This window comes from Theobroma umbraticum, unplaced genomic scaffold, assembly GCF_002168275.2.
Source record: "Theobroma umbraticum cultivar Fairchild unplaced genomic scaffold, ASM216827v3 scaffold_147.0, whole genome shotgun sequence".
Classification (NCBI taxonomy): Eukaryota; Viridiplantae; Streptophyta; class Magnoliopsida; order Malvales; family Malvaceae; genus Theobroma; species Theobroma umbraticum.
The window spans coordinates 10577968-10600898 of record NW_018397259.1 but is presented as its reverse complement, the minus strand read 5'-3'; the positions used below and the strand labels follow the sequence as shown (position 1 = coordinate 10600898).

General features: G+C 39.5%; 6 protein-coding genes across 9 annotated transcripts; 4 read left to right on the top strand and 2 right to left on the bottom strand.

The window, feature by feature from the left end:
• The first annotated feature begins 807 nt into the window (after positions 1–807).
• Positions 808–4290, top strand: LOC110414604 (D111/G-patch domain-containing protein). Of its 2 annotated transcripts, none has more exons than XM_021425869.2 (8): positions 808–916; positions 1746–1827; positions 2117–2312; positions 2692–2846; positions 3093–3236; positions 3368–3471; positions 3616–3778; positions 4037–4290. In XM_021425869.2, exons 2-8 carry the CDS (start codon positions 1756–1758, stop codon positions 4112–4114), a joined length of 912 nt encoding a protein of 303 aa, XP_021281544.1. In that variant the 5' UTR covers positions 808–916; positions 1746–1755; the 3' UTR covers positions 4115–4290. The 2 variants fall into 2 exon arrangements, with proteins under 2 accessions (XP_021281544.1, XP_021281545.1); XM_021425870.2 differs by having other exon boundaries at positions 827–916; positions 1741–1827.
• Positions 4279–8530, bottom strand: LOC110414603 (aspartic proteinase-like). Of its 3 annotated transcripts, XM_021425866.2 has the most exons (15): positions 8512–8530; positions 8062–8156; positions 6940–7283; positions 6798–6858; positions 6585–6679; positions 6363–6475; positions 6119–6287; positions 5981–6020; positions 5843–5907; positions 5592–5705; positions 5447–5511; positions 5070–5226; positions 4855–4974; positions 4676–4764; positions 4279–4584 (listed from the first exon to the last, which is right to left on the bottom strand). In XM_021425866.2, the coding sequence occupies exons 3-15, from the start codon at positions 7267–7269 to the stop codon at positions 4500–4502; spliced, it is 1503 nt and encodes a 500-aa protein (XP_021281541.1). In that variant the 5' UTR covers positions 7270–7283; positions 8062–8156; positions 8512–8530; the 3' UTR covers positions 4279–4499. The 3 variants fall into 3 exon arrangements, with proteins under 3 accessions (XP_021281541.1, XP_021281540.1, XP_021281543.1); XM_021425865.2 differs by lacking the exon at positions 8512–8530 and having other exon boundaries at positions 8062–8396; XM_021425868.2 differs by lacking the exons at positions 8062–8156; positions 8512–8530 and adding an exon at positions 7416–7501.
• A 1624-nt stretch (positions 8531–10154) lies between these two features.
• On the top strand, positions 10155–12915 carry LOC110414602 (Pyridoxal phosphate (PLP)-dependent transferases superfamily protein). Its single transcript, XM_021425863.2, is given in 5 exon segments — positions 10155–10341; positions 10343–10632; positions 10635–10730; positions 10733–11677; positions 12576–12915. Coding segments are annotated over 4 exon segments (1383 nt in total). The 5' UTR covers positions 10155–10285; the 3' UTR covers positions 11674–11677; positions 12576–12915.
• Positions 12916–13092: 177 nt separating this feature from the next.
• On the top strand, positions 13093–17576 carry MUG7 (MuDR family transposase). The gene is made up of 4 exons (XM_021425862.2): positions 13093–13703; positions 14373–14722; positions 14809–16767; positions 17260–17576. The coding sequence occupies exons 2-3, from the start codon at positions 14376–14378 to the stop codon at positions 16757–16759; spliced, it is 2298 nt and encodes a 765-aa protein (XP_021281537.1). The 5' UTR covers positions 13093–13703; positions 14373–14375; the 3' UTR covers positions 16760–16767; positions 17260–17576.
• Positions 17577–18038: 462 nt separating this feature from the next.
• Positions 18039–19221, top strand: LOC110414605 (uncharacterized). Its single transcript, XM_021425871.1, has one exon. It carries the CDS (start codon positions 18213–18215, stop codon positions 18966–18968), a length of 756 nt encoding a protein of 251 aa, XP_021281546.1. The 5' UTR covers positions 18039–18212; the 3' UTR covers positions 18969–19221.
• Positions 19222–19311: 90 nt separating this feature from the next.
• LOC110414606 (uncharacterized) lies at positions 19312–22925 on the bottom strand. Its single transcript, XM_089783370.1, is given in 3 exon segments — positions 19312–20092; positions 20455–21413; positions 21416–22925. Coding segments are annotated over 2 exon segments (2181 nt in total). The 5' UTR covers positions 22839–22925; the 3' UTR covers positions 19312–20092; positions 20455–20655.
• Between the last annotated feature and the right edge of the window lie 6 nt (positions 22926–22931).

Sequence of the window (22931 nt, the reverse complement as noted above, 5' to 3'; positions counted from 1 at the left end):
TTTGCTTTCTATGACAAAACCTTTAAATATATGAATGTTGTATCTGTGTACAATATTCCTTCTTGTCTTTTTAGGTTATATAATATGACATATTTATCATCTTTTTCTTTCTTCTGTTTCTGTATAAAAAGCCAAAACTTAAAAAAAGTGATTAAAAACATAGTATATTATGTGTTTTGTCTAGCTGTCTCACATTAGTATGTAATTATGAATTATAAGTTTTCATCCATCATTTGTTAATAAATTATTCATTGCTCCAAGATTTCAATCCCATGTATAGGATTACGATTGTCATTTTCACAATGATTATGTATATGTACCTAACACAGTTAGGTTGGAGACGTATGAAAAAAGCATTCATTTCTTTATCCTTACAGCCTAGAGGAATAATACATACATGCATTATTTTAATTTTATATATTTTGCAAATGTTTTTGGTGTTAATTTGATATGTATTGTTAATTAATTATGCCTCAACTTTCACATTCTAGCTGGGACCTCAAGTCAAGCTCCATTCCATTATCCTTGCCCATTGCATTGCATTGCATCAAGCCAAATGAAGTGTAGACTTGGAATATTCTCATACAAGGGACACCAAAGGAGAACACACGGAAGTAAAAAATAAGTATATTTATATTTTTATCGTAAAATTGGGCTTTTCTGGATCCAAGTTCATTTGGGCCTAATGCATGTATCATCAGGGAGGGCAAGAGAGGTCCAAATGATTATTGAACAAAGCCCATAGCCTGTTTGTGTCTTTTTTTTTTTTTTTTAAAGTTAAAATAGTACGAATATCAACATTGTCCATCCACAGTCACTGCATCGACACACAGACAGGGGGAGAAGATCTGAGGAACAGCACAGCATCTTCCATTTTTACATTCATTTATTCTTCTTTCTCATCTCATCTGCCCTGGTAATTATCATTTCTCTTTCTTTTCATTTCTAATAGAATTCCTACTCTTCCTTTTTTACCTTCCTAGAATTAGTTTTTGAATGATAACAAGAGCAGATTAAATGCTTTTGCACTTTGCTAATTGTTGCCTTGCCTGTGTACGACAACGGTCGTGCCATCTGATCGGTTTTTCTTCTTTTTTCGTTTTTTGTTGGCATGGGGGTGGGGTTGATTCCGTTGATTTCTTCTTTCTGACGGTTCTTTGATCTGTAATGATTCTCAAAGTTTCTATTTTTTGATTGGATGATGACTTTCAAAGAAAGTGGGCGTGTCATGAATATGTATAGGCATAGAGAGAGTTTTATGAGCTTGGAAATCGAATTAAATGAAAACCCTAATTCCAGGGTGGGTCTAAAATTTGTACAATTAACCGCGTTTCTATGCATATTGACACCCTGAAAGGTGTTTCTTCTGCTCTCTTTGATGGATTTGATAAGTTGCTGATAGTTTGGAGTGCATATGAGCTCAACTTTAATCGCTGCTCGGATCACCATTGCTTTTCTCTATTAAATAGAATTAATTTTTTGAACAGTAGATCCTTTTCCTTCTCCCACCATGTGGATCGGATTGCATTAATGTGACTATTTGGATTGAATATGCTTCAAATCGCACAATTGCAACTGTAGTTATTACATAAGTTTTCTTAGTCACTAAACCAAATGTTCCTGGGTTGATTTAAAGGGTCATACTTCTCACTGAGTTGTATCGTTGTTTTCTGTTGTGATTTCTGACCCTACTTCTTCCACTAATAATAACACGGTTGGTTAACTTATCAATTCTCATAGTATAGGTGGTAAAAAATGGACTACCAGCAATACAACAGTGCTCAGGAGACAAACATACGAGATAAACAGCAACAGCAAGAAGACCTGGTAGGCAACCCTTTTATAAGATTTCCCATCCATTTCAGAATGAATCTCTTCGATAGCTGTTTTAATTTGTTGTTGGATGTGGTGGCTCTAAATCAAGAAAATCAACCCACTCATCTAATTCCTTTGTTCTAAAACAATTAATCAGAATATTCTTAAAATAGTTCTTCACATGTAAATATAAATTTACTGTTTTGACATTTCTACCTACTTTTTCGTCAAGCCTTGTAAATGTGTATAGCTTTGTGATTGTTGATGTATTGAGCTGTGCCATCTGCACTTTCTGGCATAGGCATACCAAGATTCTCTTATTGAGGATTTGGCTGAAGATTTTTGCTTGCCGATCAATCACAAGCCAACAGAGAATGTCGATCTGGAGAATGTGGAACAAGCAACCTTAGATACAAGGTTGAATTCTTCTAACATTGGGTTTAGGCTTCTTCAGAAAATGGGTTGGAAAGGAAAGGGTCTTGGGAAGGATGAACAAGGTATGTTGGTATTAAATTTCTGTCATTTTACTGCATTTGCCTTCCGCACTATGAGGTCTTTTTTTTTTTTTGGTAATTTGACATCTAAGTTTCTCCTGTCTACACAAAACATAGTCTGGGATAAATAATTTGAGACTGGAATTTAACATGTACTTACAGTAATAGTACCGGTAATTACTATATGTGGAATTTGTTAATGCTGCTTAGGTTTCATTTTCTCATTACTGGGCTTGACATTCTCCAAGATGTGACTTAATTTTGTTGACTCTTTTTTTTTTTGGTTTTTTCATTTTTGGTTACTCCAAATCCTTTCTGCCCGTCCGTTCCATTGCTCAAAGTTATTTTCTTCATTGCTTATGACTATGTTCTTGGTTCACAGGAATAACCGAGCCAATAAGATCTGGGATTAGAGACCCAAAATTAGGGATTGGAAAACAAGAAGAAGATGATTTCTTCACTGCCGAAGAAAATATCCAGCGTAGGAAACTTGATATTGAAGTTGAGGAGACTGAGGAACATGCAAAGAAGAGAGAGGTATGGCTTTAAACTTGTAGATGATCACTTTAAGTTTTAGTCGATAGATAATAATGAGGTTGATGCTTTACATTTTGGAAACCGTCCTCCAATAGCAGAAGGCAGCATATAGCATATATGTGTGTCTTTTGATCGGAATGGTATATCATAGGGGAACATCAACCTCGGAAGCTCTTGTCAATTTCATGCAGTTTTTATTACCTGGTGGCTTCTACTGCCTGCTTCGTGCACATTATGAAAATCCAGGTGTTAGCAGAACGTGAGCAGAAAATTCAAACAGAGGTGAAAGAAATACGTAAGGTGTTCTATTGTGAGCTTTGCAACAAGCAATACAAATTGGCTATGGAATTTGAGGTCCATCTGAGCTCATATGATCACAACCACAGAAAGGTAAATGGCTGAATTCTCTCTCTCTCTCTCACGGACACACACACTCTCCCCCTTTTTCCAACCTCTTCTTTTGATGTTTGGGTAGTTTTAATGTTGTCTAATCTACAGCACCATTTGTTATTTGCTTGCAGCGCTTTAAAGAGATGAGAGAAATGCATGGTAGTAGCAGTCGTGACGATCGACAAAAGCGAGAGCAGCAACGTCAAGAAAAAGAGATGGCTAAGTTTGCTCAAATGTAAGTACTTCTGTCATCTGTGTGGTTTTGAAGATAGATTTTCTGTCCCACTTTATTAATTGAAAGCTGCAGGTTGTGGGGCTGCTAATCGTTTATTATCCATTTTCATGTCTTATTCTTTTTGTATTCTTTAATGTGTCATAGGGCTGGTGCTCGTAAACAGCAGCAGCAGCAGCAGCAGCAGGAACTACGTCAAGAATCTGGGCCCGCCGCTGCTTCTGCTCCTGTAACTGCTACTGCACTTGCTGATCAGGATCAACGACAGGCATTAAAATTTGGTTTTTCATCTAAAACTAGCACCTCTAAGGTATGCAATTATAGGATAAATGCGTATAAATTCCTGTAGACTGAGTAGGACCATGTTGAGAACAAAATTGTGGAGCAAGGCTGACTGTACATGTGATGTATTTCTGATGTTGCTAGCGACCAGAATTACTTAAAAGGGATAGCATTGTAATGAACAAGCAGCTGGAAATTTGAATCCTCTATCTGTTGCCAATTTAAAGTTATTTGACTGATGAACATGCTTGCAACTAACTTGTTAACTTTGGCCCTCATTTTGCAGAATGCATTTGGCAATGCAGCGAAGAAACCAAAATTTCCTGTTGCATCGGTTTTCGGAAATGACAGTGATGATGAATAGAAAAAGTTAGCTATGTTATCTTATGTAATGGTTGCTTTATCCTTGAGATCGTCACAACAATGATGGCTGAATCTGAAATTTTCAGTATTTTGTGTTGTCTATTAAACTATGAAATAATGTTATGTTCTATTTGTGTAACAAAAGATAAATTAAAACTGGCAATATTTGAAAGGAAACTGGTTTATTTGGCTTACATATCAAGCGGTAGTACATGCGAATGTGCACAGAATACATTTTTGGAATGAATCCCTGCATATTGTCATAATAATGAAGAACCATAGTGCAGTGCAGTAATAATTACATTACAGTCATCCATTCTGTCTATAATGTTTGTTTGGCACTAATTATCACCATACAAGGGTAACTTACAGAATCAGAATGGGAACTAAGCAGCCTCAGCAAAACCAATTTCAAGATTACCGTAGTCGAAAACAGTGTGATATACCCCCATGAATACATCTCCAAGAATCCTGCATGGATGTAATTTCAGCATATAGTGCAAGACAACTTGAGCAAAGAACCAGGAAGGGGCATAGTGTCATAGCTACCACCATTACTTACCACAAAGGACCTCTTGGTGGGGGCACATCCAAAGCAGTAAATCCACTCAAACAGACTGTAGTAATGTCTTCTCCAGTCTTCAGAACATACTGCAGAAATGAGTCAATTGAATCTTTAAAGTCACTGAATTCATACCAGGAGTATCATCCTATGCCAAGAGAGCAAGGAGAAAATCTAACCTGCTCCGGAGTGAGCTTAAAAGGCTTATCTCCGATTGTGAATGTAATGTGTGGCATCTCTGGAATTTTAGCACAGTCGATTGCTGACTCTCCCACTGGACTTGGTAGGCTCTCGCAGAGCTGTCAAAGACCGAAAATCACCTCATCCTCATATATAATCATATTGTATTGCCTCGTCAGGCTTCAACGAGGTCAAGTTTTCCAAAGTAAATTACCTCATTCACGTAGTTGAGAACTCTGTCCTTTGTCTCCTTCTGTCTAAGCTGACTCTGAATCCAAAAAACAGTCATCTCACAGGCAGTGCACAAGACTTGGTCCCCAGCCGATAATCCCTCCATGTTTTTCTTGTCAACCACCGTTTTAATCCCAGTGCTGCACAGAAATCGAAACTCAGCTAACATCAGGTCCAGCTCCTCAAATTTACTTCTCCTAAGCCTCTTATTAGTTCAATAAACACAAGGCAGCAGGGAGAAGTGATCCATCATTTTTTACATATAAATCTTGCCTCCTTGTTAAATGTTTGTGAAACTCCGCATGTAAGTTTTCAAGACAAGAGAACAAAGAGAATGTGAAGCGGTGTTACGTTTCTTACCTCATGGACTGAACCCCTTTGACAAGACATAAACCAATCTGAGTACATACTTTGTCAGGTTGTACCTGCAGACAAGATTAATACTTGGTATAATTGAAACTCTGCAAAGTTTGTGGAGATCGGAAAGAAGACAAAATAAACGCACCCCGGATACTAGGAGCTGCCATATCAGGTCTCCATATTGAGAGACAACTTCTTTACATTCGGCACTAACAACTCCATGAGCTCCAATAGCATGATTGATTTCAGCAACAACAGCCTGAAACGTATGATTGAATATTAGTACCAACTCCTCAGTTACAAAAACCTTTTGACTCGGTTTTTTTGGACATTAACAAATTGAGTAGTTAACTAACGAAAACTTATACTATTGAACCGTTTAGTGAAAGGTCATACTGTGGGGCCAGCAATTAAGGATGTTCCTGAATCCACAATAGCAGCACAACCAGTCTCACAAACACCTGCGATGTTAGATATTCAGACCCCTAGCAGAAGTTCATGATTGGCAAAGAGTAAGAGGTTTTAATAGACCACCTGTTGAATGGTTTCCAATAAGAAAGTCTCCCATATCAAACTGACAAAAGACATTAAGGATTAGGTTTCCTTCCACAGCAAATATACACCAAGGAAATTTTGACAAGTTTTCCGGGAGAAGGGTCAAGTCTCATTCACCTGCCAATAACCTTTTCGACTGACAGGGACATAAGTATGCTTCCCCTTATAGTGTTTCGGGTCAACCCCACCAAAAACAATCTCACCTCCTACTTGGGCTAATGGATCCCTGTTAAGCCAGAATGAAAAGACATCCTCTCTTACAAGATCTTGGTTCAACATATTGTACCTGGACCCTCCTCATGCATTAGTGTATCGAGATAGGAAGAAAACCACGCAAATTGAAGTTGACAAAGAACCATACCACACTGGAGTAGCATTCCCTACTGAAATCTCCTGGAATCCAAGCCCAAAGATTCCATCAAACTTTGCCAAAACAAAAGAGAGACTTCCTTCTCGGGTAGCCTCGACGAAAACCTGGAGATTGCAAAAGAAAAGAAAAGCAAGTGCCCTTTCACAATTGCAGCAAACAAAAAGCACAAACAATTCTCAATTAATTACAAACTCAAAAGCAGACGAAACCCACTTGATCCTTGACAACAAGACCGCCAAATTTAACATTATCTTGACCGAAGAAACCAGATATTGAACCAGATCCATAATTTATTTCACAAGATTTTCCTGAAGATACACCAAACAAGAAAAGTTATACAACTTTGATTCCAAGAAACAAAAAGGAATTCCATTTTGTTTCCATGATCAGGATAAAACAAAATAATTATAGAATAGATGACATTACCAATCTTGGTATATGTACTGGATCGACTAGACTTGTACTTTGAATGGAAATAGCAAGCAATCTGCAAAGCAGTTATAATTAACAGCTAAAATTAGTAATTCTGGCATAGCATCAACAGCAATGAAATTTAGGAGAAACTTACAGAGAAGTAGCATTTTGAAGAAGGAACCCAGAGATTGGAACTGCCTGTGTCAAATATGACAGAGAAGTTCTGCGGAGGTGAGCCAATGCCAATTACTCCATAGTATTGGGCATCCAAATAGTTTTTTAGAGGCATTACTTCTCCATCTGAACTACCAAAGTTATGAAGCATATCCTCTCCATGCATTGCCATTCTGGCAGCCTTAATACCATGAAGATCCAATCTTTGCTTCTTCAGAGTAATTCTGGATACGCCAACAGAGGGAGAGGGGAGAAGTAAACATGTAATAGCCCACAAACAGAAAGTCACTTGAAGATATTTGTGTCCCATGTTCACAGAAACTCCTGATAGATGACAGAGAGAGTCAAATTGAACAGTCATCTAAGCCAGAACAAGGAGAAGAACAAAGAATCAAAATTTGTTGACTATGGTTCGAAGAAATATTACATTTCGTGAAATAATTAATTAGGACAAACCTTACAGCTAGATCAATCACAAGTACTGATACTATACGCCATATGAATATGAACTAAGGCTCGCAGTAAAAATGAGAGCACTTCGCTATTTCCTGTGAAACTGTTAAAAGAATCAATCGAAGTTTTATAAATTTCTTTTGCTTTTTGAGATCTCCCACATCTATGTATGCGCAAACAACCCATGCACGTGAACTAAGGAATCAGAGGCAGCGGGAGTTAATCATAAGCAGAAACCAATATATACCCTGAAATTCCCGAAGATTACAGAAAAGTACATGAAATCCATGCCTGAAAACCAAAACTCTTTTTTATTTTTTGTTTAAATAACTTCAACAGCTCGATCAAGGAGGCCAGGGATGATAACTCAATTTGAACAAAAGCGGAAAACTAACTTGTTAGGGATGAAAACTTAAATATCTGTTGTAGAAGTCAAGCCTACCATTTAATTACCAAGAGATGAAAAAGGAAAAATTGGAAACAAAATGGTATAGTTGCTCTTGTGCTCCATCAAGCCTAGCTTACATGAAAGATGAAAGACATGCATGAGTCACATGAAACAGCCAAAGGAACAAAAGGTTGATATACTCCTATACTATATGTTGATGGTGATGCATAGAAAGGAGGGGAGAAGGGAAGTGGAAATTACCTTTGCTAAGAAAAGCTTTAGTTGATGCAAGTAATTAAGATGGTGGTGCGTGGCTGTGGCTGAGGCTGCGATGCTAATCTTCAAAACGATGAGCTCTGCACACACTTACACTTGAGAACTGAGAAGAGAAGACTATGCATAATAATCAGTGCTACTTCGAACTACCAGGGAGAAAAACTACGTGAGCAAGATTTGAGACCCTTAGATGTTCAATCAATCTACAGGTCGGGACTTAATTACTTTGTCTGCATCCACTTCAATATCTGCATGCGTAAGTTGGCGCGTGCAATCGACTTATGACAGAGTGTATGCTATTTCTAGTTTCTATGTTTGAAGATTAATTAGTGTAGTATTTGTAGAGCAGGTTAAGTCCACGTGAACATGGGGCGATGAAAAATGCAGTGAAGCAATAAAAGCATTACAGACTATGACGAAAAAAAGAGAAATTACATGGAAGCTTCCACATGATATTTCCTGAGAAGTAAGCAGCTTCGTTGGGACCCCACCTCCGACCTTTTTTGGCACTGCAGTCTGCAGTTAAACTCCATGGTTCATTTCTTCCTCTACCTAAAGCCAAGCTAGCCCATAACCAATGTACGACACCTACGTTGTTGTTTTGTACCTTGTTGGAGTGATTTGCCTCCGACAGAGAGACGGAACACAAAGGCATGAACCTGCGAAAAAATTGAGAAGGAAAAGGATAAAGAAAAACTTAGGATAAGAATATCAGCAAAATAGAGGCTGAAAATGAAGATATATTCATCAGAATATCTTAGCCTTGTTAAAGTTCAAGTACAAGAGAGAGAAACCATAACTGAACAAGAAATTCAAACTGACAACTAATGCCACTAACAACATGAAAAGGAAGAAAACTAACAATAACTGTCTGCAAATTTAAAATCCTAAATAACTATTCGTAGTATGCAAGTTAATTCTAACAGAACCGGCCTTCATGGCAGCTAAGTTAAGCTAACTCCATACTTACAACGTGTCTTAACTCGTAATAAGACCTGCGGAAACTATACTTATTATGAATATAATACTATATATAATACGTACGTACCTTATTCATTCGCCTTCAAGTTCCATTACCTCAATAGAAACCCCAAGCTTAGTAATTAATGTACTGCAAACAAGGCATGATCTCCACCTTAATTTGTAAATTGCAGAAACTAATTAAAACCAGAAGCGTAATTGGGAAATCGCTGGTTCTTAGCTTGTCATTGAGTCATTGGTTAAGGGTAGGTAGTTCTTATGATTTCAGACTCCAGAATATCTTTATTTGATGCATGTATAACTCAGTGTCATGACACTTATTTATTAAGAAAGAAATATGTACAGTACTATGATTAACCACACCTCTCCCCTAATTAAGAAAGAAATATTCAGCTCAATACGCCTCTAATGCTGGTTAACCAAAATGTTACATGACCAAGTATGAACTCATTTTCAACGTTATGGCTCATAGCTTATCTTGATTTGAAATGTTAAAGAAGACTTTGCAAGTTGAAGTAAACCTTGTCCCAAGAGCACAATAATAAAGAGTAATGCAAATAGAATATTCTTTTCAATATCGTTTGGTGGATTAGTGCTAGAAACAAACCAACCAAACCATATTAAAATGATATAGTTTTGTCAAATCAAAAGACGTGATGTTGGAACGGAGATTAATAGCCACATATATAATTGCAAGATGAAACAAAAAGAATGGGGTAAATAAATTAATCCTAATAACTATATACCAATATTATATGTAATTTGTTGCTTAGAAATGTGCTCCTTTAATTTGCTAGCACTTTCAACTCTTCCTCTTGCTTGGAGTCCAATGCCGATGGAAATCAGAGGGACTTGGTGGAATTGATGGCAATTGGAGTGAGTGATACATAACATGAGCCTAGCCCGGTAGTACAGTAGAGCAGAAACCAAGAATCCTCTATCACAGAGGACAGACAATATCCGGGAAACGAAAAAGGAAGCGCACGTGTAGGTCAATGAGCAGGAGAGTCGTGGCCTCAGGGCTCAGGGCTGTTGGTGTAGGCATCGCCAATCATTCATCGTTCATCAGACATCAGATTAAGGCGTTCAGTGCTGTCCGATATTGCGCCGCACATATAACAAAATGGCTTTTACTTTATAATTTCTTACATATGTCACTTAACCATTTTTTTTCTCACTCTTCTTGGTTTCTTTCCTCTTCCTCGATCCTTCACCGTTTCTCCTTTCCATGGCCTCTTCTCTACATACCCAAACCCAAACCAATAACAACGCCGCAACGGCGCTTCTGTCCTGACCCAAAGTCCCACCTTTGCAAGAAACCCAGGTTGCAGTCGCCTGCCCCTGTACTCTCTCAACCCTTCATCACTCCCTCCGATTTCCTTTCTGAGTTCTCCCACCATGACCCTTCCGTAGCTCGCATCAACAACGGCAGCTTCGGCTGCTGCCCTTCTTCTGTCCTTTCCGCCCAGCGGCAGCTCCAGCTCCAGTGGCTCCAACAGCCTGACAACTTCTATTTCAACCAGCTGCAGTCCAGATTCCTCGAATCCAGAAACATTATCAAGGAGATGATCAACGCCGACATGTTGAGGAGGTGTCGGTTGTTGACAACGCCACCACGCCGTCGCATTGTGCTGCAGCAGATGGCTTGGGGTTTGCGGAGGGGAGGTTCCACCCGGGGATGCGGCTGTCATGCTTCACTACGCTTATGGGTCTGTCAAGAAGTCAGTGGAAGCTATATGTACGCGCGCTGGCGGGTATGTAATTGAGGTCCCTTTGCCTTTTCCTGTTGACTCTGTTGATGAGATAGTGCAAGAATTTAGGAAGGCTTTAGAGAGAGGGAAGCAAAATGGCAGGAGGGTGATCCTAGCTGTCATTGATCATGTGACTTCCATGCCTAGTGTGGTCATACCTGTTAAGGAATTGGTTAAGATCTGTAGGGAGGAAGGTGTTGACCAGGTATTTGTTGATGCTGCTCATGGAATTGGGTGTGTCGACGTTGATGTGAAAGAAATTGAGGCCGACTTTTACACTAGTAATTTGCATAAATGGTTCTTTTGCCCACCTTCTGTCGCCTTCTTGTATTGTAGAAGGTCTACAAAAAGCTCTGATTTGCATCATCCTGTGGTTTCCCATGAGTATGGCAACGGGTTAGCAATAGAAAGTGCTTGGATTGGGACGAGGGACTATAGTGCTCAGCTGGTGGTGCCAAAGGTTTTGGAATTCATCAACAGGTTCGAAGGCGGCATCGATGGAATCAAGAAAAGGAACCATGAAGCTGTTGTTGAGATGGGGCAGATGTTGGTCAAAGCATGGGGAACTCACCTCGGCTGTCCTCCAGAGATGTGTTCAAGCATGGTTATGGTCGGTTTGCCTGCTTGTTTGGGAATTTCCAGTGATCAAGACACTTTGAAATTACGAACATACTTAAGGGACAAGTTTCGAGTTGAAGTTCCTATATATTATCGAGCACCAAAGGATGGGGAGGTAGGTCCAGTAACAGGGTATGCCCGAATTTCTTATCAAGTGTACAACAAGGTTGACGATTATTACAAGTTTAGGGATGCAATTAAGCAACTTGTTCACAGTGGATTCACTTGTGCATCTCTTCCCAATTGATAAGGTTTGTGCTGCTCCCATCCATTCAGCTCTCCTTCTCGCTATTGATTTATGATTATAGAAACATTTAAATGCGTTATATAGCTAACGTATGAAGAATGCCTAAATTTCCTCCTTGGACATATTGAGGACACATTTCGACACTACATCTTTTGTTTCATATGATTAGGTGGTTAATCATCTACAACTAAAAGAAAAGCATCTTATAGAAGATAAGCTGTTGGTCATTTCTTCTACTCGGTTGCCATTTATGAACCGAGTGCTTCATTGCTCTTGCCTTTGTCTTGCGTTACACTTTGCTTTGATCATGTTAGATCTAAGTTCCTGCTGAATTTTCTTGCTAATAGATGAAATTTTCCTGATTAACTCATGTTTATATTGTACTTAGCAAAGCCTTAGACATTTTAGCTGCAGAATGCATTTTTAGAGACGATGATGCACTCAGTTATGTAGCTGAATTCTAAACATGGATGGTGGAGGTGTTGAGTGACATTTAATAATTTTGCAAATAACCATATGTTGGCGAGATAATTGGTGGTTAGACATGAGTCAAAGCAATGTTTACAGTGACGTTGCTCTTAGACCTGATTGTAATGCTTATCTGCATTTGAGGTTTCAAAGTTATTAGAAAAATTATGGCTGCATGGCACATTATTATCATCTTAACGGAATGACGGATAAGCGGCTAGTTTGTTGAAGCAGGGCTCTTCTCCCATGCTTTTTATATTTTAAGGCACAGAATGTGAAATTAATTCTTTAAATTTATAAATTTCAAGTAGTTTCAACTCTGTGTATAATATCTCTGCATCTGTTTGCGTGATACATGGAAAATGGGAATCCTTACCTGACTCGATTCCTCATTTAGTTAATTTGTTGATATGTACTGCTCTACTCGTGTGCAGCTAAACAAGGTGTAGTAACGGTGTTTGGAGTGAATAAGCGATAAAGAGGTACGGGTCATGAACATGGCTTGGTTCCCTTGTTGTCATGGTTTCGGTACCATGACGTTCCATGAATGCCAAAAAGTAAGATATGGCAAGTGGAGACACGGTTGGGAGCTCAGATTAGCATTTGGTTTTTACCTTTTGATGTATCTAAATTGCTCAAGGAGATAAACTCGTGGAGCATTGTTGTACATGTTTAGAATAAGAGTTTTAACATCATGTGCAATCCATGTAGCTTCCAACTTGACATTTACAGCCCCTTCTTCAACATTCAGCTGCTTTTGATTTCAAGTCTAAATGAAAATAATAATAATAAAATCATAATTATTTGTGAAAACAAAATAACATAAGAATATAAAATTTATATATTATTTCATTAAAAGAACAATTGAATGCAATGTTTAAGAACAATAGAATTAATTTCTGAAATCAAAGACAGATTTATGTGGGAGTAATGTTTAAATCTTAACAGAAAAAGAAGCGGTGGGACGCGCGACACGAGTATGAGAAGTTCTGACATTAGACAGACGGAGAAGAGACAAAGCAAGCGTCGGAACTGAAATCAAGCGGATAAAGAGCTGCCCGCCTGCCTGCCAAGAATAAAAGACAAAAGATTCATGCCCCGATCACACACTGCTTGCAGTTGTGCAGAGGAGGGAACTTACTAACACAAAGACAAACATTTTCGACACCTATCTCTCTCTCTCTGACACTTGTGGTTGTTGGGGTTGGATTGGATTTTGGATTCGTTGATAGCCAAAGTTCTGTTCTGTTCTGTTCTTCTTCTTCCCCCAAGTGGGACCCCCCATTATTGCTGACGTGGCATACAACTCACCAACCGCATCCTTACGTTGTGTGTCATTGTTATGCTAGTAACCAGTATGTAGCGTACCACTTCTCCTGAATTTACCTTTTTACCCTCTTCTCTTCCCACCCTCTCTCTCTCTCTCTCTGTGATTTTTGTCTTGATGGTGAGACCGACGAGAGCGAGTCCCCAGTTGATTCCATTTGCAGAAAGCCCCAATAGCTGGGGATTTGGGGAACCCTATCCCCCTTCCGCTTAGCTCCAATTCCTCACAATTCAAGGTAAGCCCTTCGCATCTCTGTCCTTTTTTATTTTTTTTTTTCTCAGCGACAAATTGCATACCGTTTTTGTTAGGGTTTCTTCGTTCGTTTATGCATCAGAATTCTGTGCCTTTTAAAAAAGTACGGGTTTACTTTTTGCCCCAATGCTGGATTACAACTTCTCTCAATTTCATACCTTTCTGTTTTCTTGCAATTCTGGTCCTGTTAGTTCATGACTTGACGCTCTGCTTGGTTGTTGACAAAACTTAGCATCAAGGTTCGAAATTTAGGGGGAAAACACTCCATCTTGGATTTCTCTTTTCTCGTTTTGGACTCAGAGTTTTCAACGTATGTTGGTCTAGTTATAAATTTGATATTTTCCAACTTCTATGTTTCGCACTGATCAATTGTAGCCTTTTTAAATCCATATAGATTCAATGTGGTATGAATAGGAAACAACAAGTAAGCCAAAAATATATCAGTGAAAGTTTCTTCTTTTCTATTATAATACAAATTCGTCTTTGTTTTCTGTCTCTTCTACTTAGTTGATCGGCATGTGATCACTGAATTCTAGATGTTTCTTGTTTTTTCTATTTCACATCTAAGTATATCATTTGAACTTTTTCGCTCTACTTGATTAGTTTCTATGGACTATCCAGAAGCACTTATTAATTCTCAAATGATTGCCAGGTCATGGCTACAAAGAAGATCATAGCAATTTGTCAATCTGGTGGTGAATTTGAGACTGACAAGGATGGCTCGTTGTCATATAGAGGTGGGGATGCTCATGCAATAGACATTGATGATCAAATGAAGTTTAATGACTTCAAGATGGAAGTAGCAGAAATGTTTAGTTGTAACATTGATGCTATGTCTATCAAATACTTCCTCCCTGGTAATAAGAAAACTCTAATTACTGTCTCCAACGATAAGGATTTACAGCGGATGATAAAATTTCATGGGGATTCTGTCACTGCGGATGTTTACATCATAATGGAAGAAATTGTTGCTCCTGATGTTTCTAACATGCCAGCCAGTAGGTAGTTTTCTTCATTTTTAAGCTAAAGCTTGATTGCAATTCTTGATTTATTGACATAATATTGAGAATTTTTTATTTCTTTTACAGGTCTAGTAGGACAACTTTGTCTGAAGCAGTGCCTCCTCTTGATCCACCTCTAGATGTTGTGGACAACATTGTGGATGATACCACTCAACCCAATCTTCCTCTCGGGGCCTCTCTTGATGTTGTTGACACCAATCATATCGATGCACACATTGATTTGCCACCTGAGATTTCTTCTATGCTTCCTCTTGCTGTTTCTGTTAATGAGAAGCATGCTAAAGGCGCTCAGCAGTGGCAGAATACAATTACAGGGGTTGGGCAAAGATTCAGTGGTGTTCATGAATTTCGTGAGTCATTACGTAAATATGCCATTGCACATCAGTTTGCTTTTAGGTATAAAAAGAATGATAGCCATCGTGTGACGGTAAAGTGCAAAGCAGAAGGCTGCCCTTGGAGAATTCATGCATCAAGGTTGTCAACCACCCAGCTAATATGTATCAAGAAGATGAATCCAACACATACTTGTGAAGGGGCTGTTGTGACAACTGGGCATCAAGCAACTAGGAGTTGGGTAGCTAGTATAATTAAGGAGAAGTTGAAAGTTTTCCCAAATTACAAACCCAAGGATATCGTCAATGACATTAAACAGGAATATGGGATACAACTGAACTACTTTCAGGCTTGGCGTGGGAAAGAAATTGCCAAGGAGCAACTTCAAGGTTCGTATAAGGAGGCATATAGTCAGTTACCATTTTTCTGTGAAAGGATAATGGAGACCAATCCTGGCAGTTTTGCTACGTTCACCACTAAGGAAGATTCAAGTTTCCATCGCCTCTTTATCTCATTCCATGCCTCTTTGTGCGGTTTTGTACAAGGTTGCAGGCCTCTCCTTTTTCTTGATAGCATACCTTTGAAGTCCAAATATCAAGGCACATTGTTGGCAGCAACTGCTGCAGATGGGGATGACAGTGTATTTCCTGTTGCTTTTTCTGTCGTAGATGCAGAAACCGATGATAACTGGCATTGGTTTTTGTTACAACTGAAATCAGCTCTGTCAACATCTTGTCCTATAACATTTATTGCAGACAGACAGAAGGGTTTAAGGGAATCTATCTCTGAGATTTTCAAGGGTTCATATCATGGTTATTGTCTGCGCTACTTAACTGAGCAGCTCATTAGAGACTTGAAAGGGCAGTTTTCCCATGAGGTGAAACGGCTTATGATTGAAGACCTTTATGCCGCAGCTTTAGCACCTAGACCTGAAGGCTTTCAGAGGAGTATTGAGAGCATCAAAAGTATTTCGCTGGAAGCTTACAATTGGATCATACAAAGTGAGCCCCAGAAATGGGCAAATTCTTTTTTCCAGGGTGCTAGATATAACCACATGACATCAAACTTTGGGGAACTCTTTTATAGTTGGGCATCGGATGCACATGAATTACCTATAACACAGATGGTTGATCTCATACGGGGAAAGATTATGGAGTTAATTTATACCCGGAGGGCTGATTCTGATCAGTGGTTGACAAGGCTGACTCCATCCATGGAGGAAAAGCTGGAAAAAGAGAGCTTGAAAGTCCGTCCCCTTCAAGTGCTACTGACTAGTGGCAGCATATTTGAGGTTCGTGGTGAGTCTGTTGAAGTGGTTGACATGGATCGTTGGGATTGCAGTTGTAAAGGTTGGCAACTTACTGGTTTACCATGCTGCCATGCTATTGCTGTTATCAGTTGCATTGGACGAAGCCCATATGATTATTGCTCCAGATACTTTACAACTGAAAGCTACAGATTAACCTATGCGGAGTCAGTACAACCCATTCCAGATGTGGACAGGGCTCTGCAGAAAGATTCTTCCCAAGCTCTAGTGACTGTAATTCCTCCACCAACACGTCGTCCACCAGGTCGACCTACTACAAAGAAAGTTGGATCACAAGAGGTAATGAAGCGTCAACTCCAGTGCAGTAGATGCAAGGGTCTTGGGCACAACAAGTCCACATGCAAAGAGCTCTTGTAGAGGACACTGTAAGTATGAGCTTTTTCTCATATAAAGCTTGCACCACTTATCAGTGGAATACATCAATAGTTAGTGGCATGGCATTATTCCTCGGCATATAGGATCTAAGACTGGATTTCATGGTCAGAGAGCATGTTTCTTTAGCAAGCTTGTGTGTGTAGCTTTTTGTTTGCATTTACTTGCAGTATCCATAAGTGTATCCTACTGTTTGTATGGCACATGCTTGTGTCTATACTGCATGGGACCCTATAAGTTTTTGTTGAGTTTCCACATACCAGTTGGTAGATCATCCACAGTCATCACTTAACTGTATACGTACAAGGATTTGCTTTCCTCATATTGCTGTCTATAGGGAATATTTTTGATGAGTTAGCTGAATTCTGTGGATGCTGATAGCCATTGATAACTGAAAGATTACCTTTTGGCTTTATCCTGTTTTTAAGGTTTGTTGGTATTGCTATTCAACTAACTTGTCCTCTTACATACATTTTGTTTTATAGGGATCAGATCAAGGATCAAGTGCATCAGATTCTGTACATCTAACAAGTCTTTGGAAGTAGTTGAAAGACACGGAGGGAGCAGTGCTGTTAATATTAATAATGAGATCAATTGTTAGTGATGTATCTAATGGTAGTTATTCTATGTCATTTATTCTTTATTAGGTGTCCTTCTAACTCCAGTTGGTTCCTAGTGAAAGGTTATGATTAATGACCATGGCAATAATTAGTATGAAAACAATGGTTCTTAAAACTACCTGTTCCTACCTTGTTGATGTACATAGGTGGATATTTGGATAAGATGGCATCTGGTTTTTTGACACCTGCTTTATGTAATGCTGTTACAGTAGAAACAAGAAGCCAATGTTCATGATGGAAAATCAAAGACTGGGGGTTCAGAGCTCTACACTTGCTTAGAAATGTATATAAATCTGGGTCGTGGGATGCTAGTTTAGTTACTTGCTTGTCTCCTTCCATCTCAAGCAACTGTAAATTTGTTTTTGCTTTCCTGTTTAACATAAATAATAATGATAATAATAATAAAAAGGGACAGAACGGAAATGACAGGGACGATGGTGAGGAATTGAGGTTGGTGTCAACCAAAACGTGCACAAGGGTTGGTTTGCAGTTGCAGTCAGATTCCCTCTGGTTTTGACTTTGTACAGGAAAAACTAAAACGAGATTTAAAGTTTTAATGAAGTTGTTGCTTGTTTGATAGAAAATACGACGTCGGTGTGCTTTGTTTAGTATGCATGCGTAAATCTACTACCGATGCTCTCAAATTGCGGTATTACCATATATATATATATATATATATATAAATGTGTGTGTGTGTGCATTTATTATATACAATTACGGTTCCGCTGGGGTATGGTGCCCTCTCATAAACCCTAACAATAAAGAAAAAGAGGTGGTGTAAAACCTCAGAGACCAGAGGGCAGAAGAAGGCAGAGGCCATGACTATGACTCTAGGTAGGAATAATATGAGCATGAACCTCGCCACCACCACCACCAAACTCACCTGCCAAACCCTGGGCAATCCATCCAAAGAATGCAGCAACTGCGGTGTCCACGTGCCCTACTTTCTCCACCAGGTTCGCCTTCTCGGCATCCAGCGCCGCCTCTGCACCTCCTGTGTCCTCCGACTCCACCCAAGCTCCTTCTGTCCTGCCTGCTTCGCCTTCTACGGCGGCACCCTTCCCCACCCTTCCAAGCGTATCGCCTGCTCCAACTGCTCCTCCTTCACCCACTCTCACTGCGCCGGTGACAACTTGCTATCGTCCTACCTATGCCCACCCTGCAAGGACTCCTCTTTCTCTTTCTTTCCTCTCAAGGACAATAAGATTGACAAGAAGCTCGCTCTCGCCTTGCTCTGTGCCGCCAAGATTGCCTCCTCCTCCATGGGGAAGGCCCTGACCGTAGCGTGGACCGAGGCTGACAGGAAGGTAAGGGAGGCGGCGCTTGCTAGAAAGCGGGCAAGGGAGGCCCTGGAACATCTCCTCCATATTACACGTGAGGAGAGGGCCAGAAAGAAGGAGAATGAGAATGTCTCCGCGGACCTCTCGGATGCCAATCTTGCCAAGGTTGAGGACTTGGACTTGGACATGGACACCGGTGACGGTGATGGTGATGGAGATATCGATCTTGATCTTGTGCGCCAGTTGGAAGATAGTCTCGTTAAGGACGAGGATATTGATTGTAAATTCAATTGAGTTTCTATTTCATTTTTCTGGAGGCATCAAGCTTGAAAACAAGGCTGTACATCGATTTGAAATTCTGATTGGTTTTCTAACTCCGTTTAAGCCACAACTGGTGGTTTGCAGATGGGTTGATACCAATGAGTTTCTGACCCTGAGATAGTAAGACGACTCCTGATTGTCTCCCCCCTTTTTTCATGTTTTCCTTTGTGTTTTGATTTCTTCTTCTATTGTTTAGTAGATGATCATACAACTCTATACTGTAAAACGTATACTTTTTTGGTTATGAGAACTGACGATCCATGCAGATGTTTGTGGTATGGGCAAAACAGCTTAACTCTGTTTCTGCAGTTCTTTTCTTTTTCTTTCCCGCTGCAGCTGATGGCCGATTCCAACTATTCAGATCTTTGGTTGTTTGTTTCCACTCGACTGCTTTGTTAATTATTCAGAAACAGCATTTGTCAATGTCAGGGCATTGATGTATTGAATTTTGAAACCATGTCACATAGTTAATGAACTTAATACAGAGTATGCATGCAATTTCGCATGGCCCTTCTCATGCCAAATCCCAACACTAGTATCCTTAAATTTTCTATTTACCAGGGCGTTGCCCGTTTGGGAGCTCGGTTTATTTGGGAAAAAAAAAAGAAAACAAAACAAAATCTTTTAGAAGAGAGTGCATGAAAACGGCAATCTCTTTTTCAGCAGCATGGGCGTGGTTGCAGGGAATCAATGATGGGCCAGAACCCAAGGCAAAAGGGACTATTATGCACATATAGAGGGCAGTCCCAGCCCAATGTCGCTCTGCAATTTCATGACTCAATTTTCACTCAGGCTCATTCTGCACTGGCCTTCCATTCTAGTCTTCTATCACGGAAAACTATATCCCCGGTGACATTGCGAAGAAAGGAGCTGGAAAGAACTTCCATCCATCTTCATCGGCAATGGAACTAATCAACGGTATCTGGCCACAGTAGTCATGCCATGCTGAGTGCTATATCTTTGAACAGAGATCTCACATGGTTGTTGAAACTGCTACCAGTTGAGTGTTGGAAATTGGGCAGTGCCTCTTTTCACTTGTTAATGTACTAGTTGATATCAGATTGAATACATTGCCATGCCAAAATAGAAGCAGTCACCTGCAAAGGAGAGCGGAATGAGGGTAAATTTCCAGCAGTTGGAGGGTTGAAGGCTTATGATCTTCAACAACTTGTCCCGCTCCCTACAAACTCCCAGGTTTACATATTCCCCCAAATATGTCCTGCTCTTCTGGATCAATAAATGATCTCATATAGAATCTGAACTTTAGATACCATAATTCCCTACTTGCTGATAACCAATATCTAAAAGAAATATTATTCTTTCGATGTAAAAACAGGATGTACATAGTTATCTGTTCCTCCCAACCGTGCACATATTAAGCACTTCTGAAGATTTTGACATATGTATGTTCATTTGACATAAGCAAGGACATTATAATGTCTACTCAAGACTAACTAACCTCGCATGACCACAATTACAATGCCATTGAAGACAGATCTGTCACACAATGCCTATCAGAGCCATGAAACTAGGTCATGATTTAGTTTTGGTCCTCCTGCAGGTGAGAATGAAGGCACAACCTGCAAATTTAGAGTTGGGACTGAATGTACCATGGACACATGGCACAATCAAAAAAGCATATTGAATATCAAGCTTTCAATCACTTCCCCAATCCCTCAGCAAGAATGTTGCTAACATTATCCTGTTCCGTTGAATTTTCATACATTGTTGATCCCCTACTTGTTACCTCTTTGACGTTGGATCCAATCAACAATGCATGATTTGTAGCATCTGGGACCCAACCCTTTTCCAACATCAAATCTAACAGAAGACAAGCCTCACTCTTGCAACCTTCTTTCCAAAGGCCATTAATCAGTAGATTATACATAGCTGATTCCGGAATTTCCATTCTAGAAATAATTTTATTAATATCTTTCGACAGCAAATGCAAGTGAGAATGGTTAGCTAAACAAGACAAAAGAGCATGCATTGCCTCTGAATCAGGCATGAGGCCCTCATTAAGCATTAACTTGAAAAACAAAGCACATTCCTTGAATCGATTCAGGGTACTCATACTCCGTATGAGGATGCAATATGCTTCTGCATTAATAGCACAACCCCCTATCAGCATTTGGGAAACCATTACCAAGACATCTTTAGCCCTTTCTGATTTATGCAAGGCAAGTATGATAGTGGTGTAAGTCAAACTCGTGCAAGAAGTACCAGAATAATAAGCCAAAGATCTCATCTTGATTGCTTCATCCACCTTTCCTACATCACATGCAGCCTTGATCAACATATTGAATGTGGTGGCTTCAAGGAGGCATCCACTTTTAGACATGTAGTAGTATACTTCAACAGCCTCTGTAATCTTTTCTAGCCTGCAAAGGCTTTCTACTAACCTAGAATAACATATTAATCCAAACCCCAGCATTTGGAATGAATGTAATAAAATAGCTCTAAAGCATCCTCATACTTGTTCAATTTACAATTACCAACAACAAGCGCTGCAAATGTGCCACAATCAGGAACTAATGAGTGGACAATCATTCTTCCAAGAAGTTCATAAGCTTTCTTGATACCTACATTCTCACAAAGCCATCTTATAAGAATATTCCAAGAATCACAATCAGCTATGCCCCCTTCAGACATCTTCTCAAGCAAATCTTTTCCCAGTAAAAATTTACCAGCCCTACAGCAACCTTCGAGCAATGCTTTATGTGGAGAAGTCAAGTTACCACAGTTATTCTCCAAGAAATGTATTGCCTCAATATATTTTTCCCCTTCACAAAATCCATTCACTATATCCACGAATGAATCGACAGGAGGAATCTCACCAATTTCTATCATCTCTTGAAGAACATTAGTTGCATCATCTAAATGACGGTTCATACATAAACAACAAATCAATTTCCTGCAAATTAGTGAATCTGGCACTAAATTAGATGCTCTCATCAGCCTAAATAGCTGCATTCCCTGTTCTAGTCTGTTCTCCTGACAAAACAATGGCACAATGCAGGAATAGAAGCTCAAATCTGGCAGACACCCAAGCTCCAACATTTCATGAAAAATGAGCACTGCCTCATCAACTCTTCCATTCACAATAAGACCTTTTATAACAATCTCAAAGGTCCTACCATTAGGACTACAACCCTTTTTTCTCATCCTCCTAAACTGATCCAAACCTGACTCCACCCTATTGGTCTCAAACAAAACCTCCAACAAAGAGTTCAATGTATCGACAGTGGGTAAAACTCCTGCTTTCACCATCTCCTTGTAAACAAACAATACATGTTGGAAATCTCTTTTTTCTTTAACAAGAGCACCCAATAAATCATTAAATACATTAACAGAGGGATTATAGCCACCTAATGTCATATGCACAAGGACCCGACTCGCCTCATTTAGCCTAGAATGTCTAACGAATGTATCAATCAAAAAAGCAAGAGCCTCCTCCGTACCTGCACATTTATCTCTTGCCCAATTCAGACAAAAATGGTCCATTTCCTTAATATTTCCAGCCAAACCCAGCTTCAAAATGATATGGTAATAGGAATTAGCGGTGTGGTTAAAGCGTTTCTGTAAGGCAGCCCATTTGAAAATCTTGAGAGCAGAGTTCAAATCTTGTGTTTTATCCAAAACCCGGATTAAGCTATCTGGGTATAGGTTATTCCTCAAAAACTTAATCTTTGCTTCAAAATCGTCAACATAAAAGGGGTTTGGGTCGGTTTCAGGATTCAATAGGACAGAATTGGCGTAAGAAATGGAGAAATAGCGGCCAGGTAAGTTGAGCCATCGAGGGAGTTTGCTGGAAAACTTCAAAGTCGATAGCTTTAGAACCATCGGATTTGGAGGTACATATCAGCGGTTAAACAAGATGGGGAAAGAAAAGTAGACGAGACGACTGACCTGAGAACTGATGCACCAAAGAGCTAT

What these genes read in the sequence shown, in the direction of transcription:
- LOC110414604 (XM_021425869.2), top strand. Translation starts at nt 1,756, where the DNA reads ATGGACTACCAGCAATACAACAGTGCTCAGGAGACAAACATACGAGAT. An exon ending in AACATGCAAAGAAGAGAGAG is followed by an intron (nt 2,847 to 3,092) that starts GTATGGCTTTAA and finishes ATGAAAATCCAG; the next exon opens with GTGTTAGCAGAACGTGAGCA. An exon ending in ATGATCACAACCACAGAAAG is followed by an intron (nt 3,237 to 3,367) that starts GTAAATGGCTGA and finishes ATTTGCTTGCAG; the next exon opens with CGCTTTAAAGAGATGAGAGA.
- LOC110414603 (XM_021425866.2), bottom strand. Translation starts at nt 7,269, where the DNA reads ATGGGACACAAATATCTTCAAGTGACTTTCTGTTTGTGGGCTATTACA. An exon ending in GTCTTGTTGTCAAGGATCAA is followed by an intron (nt 6,476 to 6,584) that starts GTGGGTTTCGTC and finishes TGCAATCTCCAG; the next exon opens with GTTTTCGTCGAGGCTACCCG. An exon ending in CCACCAAGAGGTCCTTTGTG is followed by an intron (nt 4,585 to 4,675) that starts GTAAGTAATGGT and finishes ACATCCATGCAG; the next exon opens with GATTCTTGGAGATGTATTCA.
- MUG7 (XM_021425862.2), top strand. Translation starts at nt 14,376, where the DNA reads ATGGCTACAAAGAAGATCATAGCAATTTGTCAATCTGGTGGTGAATTT. An exon ending in TCTAACATGCCAGCCAGTAG is followed by an intron (nt 14,723 to 14,808) that starts GTAGTTTTCTTC and finishes TTTCTTTTACAG; the next exon opens with GTCTAGTAGGACAACTTTGT.
- LOC110414605 (XM_021425871.1), top strand. Translation starts at nt 18,213, where the DNA reads ATGACTATGACTCTAGGTAGGAATAATATGAGCATGAACCTCGCCACC.